General features: G+C 57.7%; 1 protein-coding gene across 2 annotated transcripts in view; it reads right to left on the bottom strand.

Annotated features, from left to right (window-relative positions):
• Window positions 1-5,653: 5,653 nt before the first annotated feature.
• Window positions 5,654-8,353, bottom strand: part of LOC111154100 (neuroblastoma amplified sequence) — a 333,307-nt gene continuing 330,607 nt past the window's right edge. For both annotated transcript variants that reach the window (XM_022513484.1, XM_022513482.1), the window contains exon 52: window positions 5,654-6,066. In XM_022513484.1, coding sequence (XP_022369192.1) covers window positions 5,791-6,066 — 276 coding nt within the window. In that variant the 3' untranslated portion in view covers window positions 5,654-5,790. The remainder of the gene's footprint in view (window positions 6,067-8,353) is intronic.

The following is an 8,353-nucleotide window of genomic DNA, read 5'->3' as shown; positions in this document are numbered from 1 at the left end:
TGTTTGGGCGTGAGGCTCACTACACTCTCTAGAATGCATTTCAGAATGATGATGTCCAGCATCTTTGCTGTGAGGATAACTTGCAGGCACGTTACAGAAAAAACAGTCACCAAAGGAGGCACCGAGTAAAAGGCTTTGATGACCGTGCTCAGGAGCTGGGCTTGCGGAGCCTGGGGAATGGGGGCTGAAGACAAGACCCGCTCATGGCTTTTAGAGAGCGGGATCTGGTGGTTGTTGGGGGGGCCCTGGAGTAGAGGTAGGGGAGGGCAGGGCACTGGGTAGGTTAGCCTGGGACCCAGGTGGGTGGAGCCCCCGCACCTGCTGTAGCCAAGGGCCACGTCAGGGAGCACACAGGCACCTGACCCCCCCACGGGCAGAAAAGGATGTGGGAGGCCAGCAGGGCTCAGCGGCCCTCCCGCGAGCCTCACCACCGGGGCCCCCGGACACAGAGATGCCCGGCATCCCTGGGGAACACAGCGGCGGGCTCAGGAGGCACCCCTGCCCGGGACCAACAGTGGGACTTGCAAACGGCTGCTGCTGCGGCTCTGGGGACAAGCCGCTGTGTGAGACACCCCCTGGCGGAGCCCAAACCACCTGTCAAGGGCCCTGAGCAAGGGGTCTGGACACGGGGGTGGCTGGGATGCAGCACTGGAGGACCCCCCCACCCCCAGGGATCCCTCCCCTCCACAAGGCTGATTTCCTCCTCCCCCACAAAGAGACCAGTCGTATCCCATCTACTCTGAGGTCTTTTCTACCAACTGTGTGGGGTCCCCCAGAACAAGGCCTTTTCTCTAAATCCTTCTCTCGGGCAGGAGGAGAAAAGCTTCCACTTTGCTAAGACGTGAACACGAGCAGCTGCCCAACAGGTCAGGTCATCCCTTCCACACAAGGAGACCCTCTGGCTGCGGTCGCCCCCCGAATCAGAGCGCGTGGCCGCTGATACGACCCGCAGGGCCCGGGAAGCCGGAATTCTCAAGCAGTGTGGACTCACACCAGCGCTGGGCTTCGGAATCAGACCCGGGGTGTGAGGGGGGTGTTGCTCCCGACCCTCCCTGACAGGGCAACCCCGGGCGAGGCCCTTAACCCCTCCCACCGCGCTTCTCGAACATCCCCGGGGATCAGCACCTACTTGCTCCGGAGCAGGTCGGGGCTGAGCGCTAAGGCATAGCAGAGACCCCGCACCCACACAGGTGCTCGCTGCATTGTTCCTTGTGTTATTTTATTGCTTGTAGTAGCAAAGAGCAACGCTCCTGTAGCGAAAACAAAGGAGGCGTAAAGAATGGGCTACAGGCGAGTTCATCAAAGGACCGGAGAGGCCTTGTCCGGCTCCGGGGAAGAAGCGGTGAACAGCAGGGCTCACCCGAAGAAGGGAGGCGGGGGAAGCGGCATCGGAGGGTGAGCGCCGGGAGCCACAGGCAGCGCCGAAGACGCAGCACTGGAGGCCTTCACAGCCCGGAAGAGGCAGAGAGAAAGGAGCCATTTGTGCTGCGCTTCTGTCCCTGGGACAGGGCGGCCTCACCCCTGCGCCTGGACCACCGGCTGCGGGAGCCGGAGGGGCGACAGATCTGTGTGGCTCAGCCCCAGCCCCGTGCCTCAGACACCGGGACGCCCCGTTGAGGGTCCTGCTTTGTAGACAAAGTGGCGCCTCGCTCCTCCCAGAATGACAGCATTGCGAGCCTCCTGACAGCTCTGCCTTCAGCCCAGCTCAGGCCTAGTGGGGGTGCGTGACCCTCGAGGTGCCCAAGAGCAGCACGGGAACTTAGGGAGGGCCCCGGGGGTCTCAGAGACCCCTCCCTGCCCCCGCCCGTGCAGGTGGTCCACTCTGACCCCCAGCCTCCTCCCACATACCCTCCCCGTCCTGACATCCCACAGGGAGCCCTCCCCTGCTGAAGCCGGGCCTTACCACAGCAGGTCGGTGTCATGAGGACACAGAGAGCCACCAAGTGACCTTGCCCAGAGTCACAGAGCAGCCGGGCTGGCCCTCCAACCCGGATGCAGCCTCCGCCAGTGCTTCGTCCTCGGCCATGCCGGCTCCGCGTGACTGAGGCCTGTGGCTCGTCAGGACCTGAATTCCATCAGGTGACGGAGCTGCCTCCGGCTCAGTGAAAATGCCAGTCCAGGCCCTTCCCGTTGGCGGGTGAGGCCTGCCACTAGAACCCTTCCTTCCAGGGCCATCTCTGTCACACCCCCTATGGCTTCCCTTGCTGCCCGACTGCTGTGGAGGCCTTGGTCTCTGAGGTCGGCCCCTTGTGCCCTGAGGCACCCTTCCAGAGCTCCCCCGGCGAGGAGAGACTCACACTCCAGGCCCTCACCACCACCATCGGAACCGAGTTGGTGTTGTACGCCCACCAGTCTGCTGTGCTCCCTGCTGGCTCCCAGCCCGAGCGGGCTCCCCACGTCACGGCTCCAGGACTGGCACCATCAGTGTCGGGCTCCAGCACCATCGGGACCACGGGACCAAGCCTTGCTTCTTGCGTCCCACGGTCAGTGAGGAGAGAGCCCACAGCATGGCTGCTCATACAAGACGCGCCCTTTCCTTCTTTTCAAGCCCCTGACACCTAGGAGTCTGTTTTCCTATTTTCTCATGTTCTAAGCCATTTCCAGTTGAAAACTACTTTAAAGTTACTAAGAAGAGAGACGGCGTCCCAACTGTTGGCCGTCACTTGAGAGCACAGAGCTCCCTCCAGTCCCTGTCGACCCTTCCAGAGCGGGGCTGACGGACAGGCAGGCCCGGGTTAGATCCTGTCACATTCCTCGTCTGCTTCTGAGTGAAAGGCAAGTGGCCACAGACATGGCCACTGAGAGACAAGGAGCCAGTGACATCAGTCCGGTTCCCCGGCTGGCTGTGGTTTACCATGACTTCAGCCGTCACCCCTAGGTAATTCTCACTGGTCGGGGTTGAGGGGTGGGGGGCGCTCAGCATCAGTAGGTTTTAAATTTTCTTCAGGTGGTTCTAATACACAGCTGCGATCATTAACCACGGGTCCTGATGACCTTCCAAATGGATATTAGCACTTCGGGTCCTTGACTCATCCTCCCTTCAGCAAGCTCGGTATGCTAGCTAGATGCCGAAATTGTCTACAGAGAACATTCATGGGGGTCAAAGCCATGTGCACATTTTGGGAAACGTGGAATGCCAGGGAAGGTTTGAACGAAGGCTCCTGGGTACTGTGTGGGAAGCGGGAACGTCTGGGCATTTCGGTGTCTGAGCTCTTGAACGGGCTGGGATACCAGCAGGCAGTTGGAAAGACTCCAAGAACATTTTAGAGCCCCTTTGCCATATTATCAGCTCATGAGTGGAAAAGAAAGATGGAAAATAGAGCGTAGTGCTATTCAGATGTCCGCCAGGGACTTCACCCGGGTCCCTTGGCACCGGCAGGAGGTGCCACGAGGACGGAAATGCACACAGCGTGCAGCCGAGGTTCGGAGTCGGACCGCTTCCCCCTGCCTCACGGTTCTGTTACCTCCCGCTTTGTGTCCAACAAACAACAGTCTCTCTGCTCCTCGTTTCCTTATAAGGTTATCAATGATGACATGAGTTAATGCATTCCAAGCGTGGGGTCTGTGTTTGGGGTGGGGAACTCCCTCAGCTGATGCAGGGCCTAGCACCAAGGAGGGAGAGGAGTCCCAGGGTGGACGGGGGATCCAGCAGGGCCCAGACCACGCTGGGCAGCAGTGACGACACAGCGTGACCCGGCTGAATTGCAAACATCTGGAAGGCGGTCTTGGCCCTCCCTGTGCCTAAGAACACAAGGCTCAAGAGAGATGAGGTGAGCTGCCGGCAGATGTAAGAAGCCCACCGTGCCCAGCCTTGGGTCCGCTGTCCAGGCAAGCCACGCTATGAGGTTGGAGAGCGATGGCTAGGGCAGCCCTTTCTTATTCTGCTTTGTGTTCAAAGAGACATGTTTGAGATCATTGTTAGGAGCTTTTTCTGGTAAGAAAGGCATCAGATTATCTCATTTCTTTAACATTTATGGTCGACATTCTAAATACCAACACAAAGACCAAAATGATCTCGAGTACTTCTGCATTTCGTACGAATCCGGAATGTATTCCTTCATTTTCTTTTTTCCTCCACAGAAACTGCTCAAACTTTGCAAATTTGATTTCTGGTGAGGACATGAGTCCGACCAGAGCAACGTAGTTCATATGAAGGGCTCTCTTCCATAGAAGCATTGCACAGCGGAGACCCACAACTCACCGCTGGCCTTGAGCAAGTCACTTCGACCCTCTGGCCCTCGGTTTATTTATCTAGAGAGTCATGGTGTTATACTAGTGTCTAGGGCCTAGAATTCTGCAGTGTGAAGAAAAACATTTCTGGATGGATCCCATTAAAATGGACTACGTTATCTCAGAATACCGCTCAGTGTATGTTTTCGGTCGCCTGAAATGATGGAAGGGAGCTGTAAGGTTAGAGAAGACCCAAGTGACCAGTAGGCACGCTTCCTGGGAGTGGCTCAATCAGTGCCGTCTGGTACAACTGGTGCCCGCAGGGTCCCAGGAAGGCCTTTCTGGCCTTGTGGGTCTCTCCACACAGGTGTTACCTGACTGGGGAGAAAAATATTGACCCCCTTCCTCTAAAAACATTTCGGAGGCTTGTGTAAGCTATTCCCAAATTCTAGGTGCTACCAAAGGTTTGGACAAGGAACTCAGTCCAGGAGTAGACAACGGGTCAGAAGGCAGATGCTGGGCAATGTAGCTGCTAAATCTTGACCAAAGATGATGAAAACTTTTTTTTTTTTTTTTTTTTTTTTTTTTTGTTCAAGCACTCTGTGGCTACACCCATAGGAGTAGAAAGGAGGCAAAGTCAGTGATGAAGACGGTGGCATGGACTGTGAGGTAAAGCAACATTATTCGTAGAGGGTGGGCCCGCCAGCTGCCGCCCAGACCGCTGCTGTGGCTTGAATCTGGTGAGGCTCTCACGAGAGCGAAGCCCAGAACTTCCATTCTGAGCCTCCACCTTCAGGCACCCTCGTCCGCCGTGGGAGCAACTGCCAGTGAGTCACGCATCGCAGTCCTTCTGCCCCCACGCAGGGGACACTCCTTCCATGTGACCCCCCCCCCGAGGGTTAGAGCCCACAGCGGCGCTGTTAGCTCCCCCCTCCCCGCCCCGGTTATCCAGATTCCAGATGCGCAACTTTGCTAACCTTAGTATGTGGTGTTGATACGTGCGGGGACCCCAATTCAGTAGGCGCCTCAGGTGCTCCCAGGGATCTGGCTGTGGCCTCACAATCACGACTCACGGACTGCAACCCTGGTGAGCGGGGAGGACGTGACACGCTGCATCTCACAGAGACTCTCCCACACAACCTCACGTAACAACGGTGACACAAACAGCACAACCCTCATTTTCCACTGACTGACGACGGTTCAGAGTGCCGGAGTCCCCAGAGCCGAACTGCGTCCCTAACCCGACACGGCCTTCCTCTGTCCGAGGACATCCACTCCGGCCACTGCCCGCTCCACACACACTCTCCCCTTCAAAGGCAGCCCCCGCCACCAGCACATCCGAAATGTCCTGATTCCCTGGGTTCTACCAGAAAAGGCAGCTCAAAATAAGGAGGAAGGGTCAGGTCTCTGAGTCAGCGAGAAAGTAGGTTAACCGGTCGCCAACGAGAAAGGACAAGCGAGAAGGCCGCTCGCCGCTTAGGTACAGCTTTATTTGCGGTTTGTCGGAAGCGCTGAGGACGGTCGACAGGTTCCCACGACACCTGTGGGACGGCCGTCGGCTCGGGGGCTCCTTCCCGCGGGGCGGCTGAGGAGCCGCGGCCACGCAGGCCCGGGCCGGGCTCACACCCAGTGCTGCCCCGCGCTCAGCGCCGCGCTGAAGGTCCGCAGAGCCCGGTGCGTCCCCCTCACGGCCAGAAGGAGCGACCCCGCTTCGGCCACGTGGCCGGCGTCCCGCAGGTGTCCGGCCAGCCCCTCCGCGTCCCAGGGCCCTGGCCGCGGGCTGGCCAGGAGGTGCCGGACGACGTGCGGGTAGAAGGCAGTGGAGACGCACTTCGCCAGCAGCCCGGCGTCCAGGAGCAGGGACAGGAGCTCTGGGTCACAGTTCGAGTCGTTCACCTTTAGGAAAGGAGACGGGCACAACATGAGCGACACCTCAATTTGTCCTCGCCAGCCGACTCGTCACACACGCCCTCCCCTCCGCCGCCCGCTCCACTCGGCCCGTCCACCCACCAGCCTCACCCTCTCGGCCCGGGTTACGGGCTGCGGAGCATCTGCCGTCCCCCGCGGCCGAGTGCGCCCGCCTCACTCCCCCGACTGCTCCCCACTCGGCCTGAGCCGTCCCAGGTGAGGGACATGAGGGGTGAGGACTGCATGTCACGTCGTGGCCGTCAGGAGGCCAGCACAGGAGCTGCGTGTGGGTCAGCCTCGACTTCAGAGCCCGGGCTCCCCGCCGCGGCAGGGACCGTGTCCCTGGAGCTTCACCACGGTCCAGGTCCTGGAAGCCCAAACCTCCCCTGTCCGTAGACCCACGTGAAAAACCTTCCCTCCAGAACAGGAAGACCTTTCTTCTACTCCGCTGAGAAAATACATCCGTCGACGCCGCTGATGTAAAGAGGGTAACGGACAGGAGGGCTGTAGGCTACTCTTGCTTAAGCCTCTAGAAAGCTTAGTACCTGACTTACCTTTTTAAGATTTTTTTAAAAAAAGATTTATGTATTTTGGAGAGAGACAGAGCACTCATGTGTGCAAGCCCACGAGCGGGAAGAGGGAGAGCCTACAAGCAGACTCTACGCTGAGCCTGGAGCCCAGTGTAGAGCTCGATCTCATGACCCTGAGATCATGGCCTGAGCTGAAATCAAGAGTTGGAAGCTCAACTCACTGAGCCACCAGGCAGCCCTTTAAGACATTGTTATATCGCTTTGGAGACCAATGTCATGGGGCTTGTTTTCAGCTTGGCTATCCTGTGTTTGCTCCCTCGTTTTACGGCTTGGTCTCTGTGTGGTTCTCCGTGGCTGTGACACGTAGCCTACGCGTTTCTATTTAATATTATTGTCCATATTCTTTGTAAGAAATGAAGTCAACATTTGTCACACCCAAAACCCCGAGCCCCTCATTGACACCGGGGTGTCACAAACCAGCTTCATGACGGTTCTTCTTAATGTCACTGCGCGCTGTTAGTAGTTTTGGTTGTAGGAACCTCTAATGTGGCATTTCAAAGCCAATTACCTAACCTGTAGACCAGCTATATTATATAATTGAACACAGCGTGGTCTTCCCGCGTGTTCCATGACAAGGAGGTCAACTGTGTCCACCGGCTTCAAGAATGAAAACAAAAGCCACTCTGGGAACAGGAATTACGACCCACTGTCAGAGAGCATCCATCTTTTCTGCAACCTGGTGATCCTTTAAAACCAACAGAAACGTCGGCCCCAAGGCCCCCACCCCTTCGGGATGACATTCTCCCTAAGTCTCTCCCCAAACCTCTGACTCCTCCTTCCTCCACACTCCGTGGCTCTTGTACCCTCCGTCGTCATCCGTACACGCGTCTCCCCCGCCAGACTGGGGGCTTCTGGAGGGCACGGAGGTTTGGTCCTCCTCCGGTCCAGCATCCAGTTTAATCAACACGTGCTCCATGGCCGAACGAACCTGCATTCGTGAACACGGTCACATTTCTGTAAACCGCGCAAGAACGGGACAAGAACACGATCCCTGCAGAGAATCCGCGTTGAGCTGGATTCTGGAACAGCAGAGTCTCCGCCAAGCCTGGGCCTCTCACTCTTGTCAGCCGGAGCACACGCGTCTCAGCCACTTGGGCTCAGGAAGACGCTTCGGCTGAACTCAACTTAGGAGCTCTCGTTCGCTTTTGTTTTCAGAGACTGGATGGTAGGACAGGAAGGTGGTATGAAGGACCAGCTTTTCCGCTGCAAGGGACACGGGTGCTTTCAACACTCCCTGCCGGAGGCTGCTGAGGGGTTCCGTGTCTCTTCTCGCCTTCCAGCTTCCCTCCACCTCCTGCTTCACAGCTAGCAGACAAGAATCTTGACCCCATGTGGGTGCTGCCCCCAGCATCCCCGTGTCTACACTAACGGACGGCTGCCCACGTGCCAGCGAGCACTCGGTCTCAACCTTAAAACATCCCCTTGAGACATTACCGCAGTTGAAGGATGAAAAATCCCATCCGGTGAGGTCAAAGTCGTGCGCCGAGTGTCTCGGGGCTGCTAGTTGGTGAGCCGGACGAGCAGCCCTCATCCCGGACTTGCCTCCTGTTTGCTCGCCTCCGGAATACGGCCTCTTCAGAGCTAAAGTCTTTTCTCTGTTTACCCCCGCAACCCCGATGGCCAGAACAGTGCTGGCCACATGCTAGGGGCTCGGCAAGACGTGTGGGATGAATCCACGAGTGAAT

Source organism: Enhydra lutris, unplaced genomic scaffold (genome assembly GCF_002288905.1).
Source record: "Enhydra lutris kenyoni isolate GAN:26980312 unplaced genomic scaffold, ASM228890v2 scaffoldscaffold35, whole genome shotgun sequence".
Lineage (NCBI taxonomy): Eukaryota > Metazoa > Chordata > Mammalia > Carnivora > Mustelidae > Enhydra > Enhydra lutris.
Note: the sequence above shows the minus strand (reverse complement) of the source record. Positions and strands in the feature narration are given on the sequence as shown.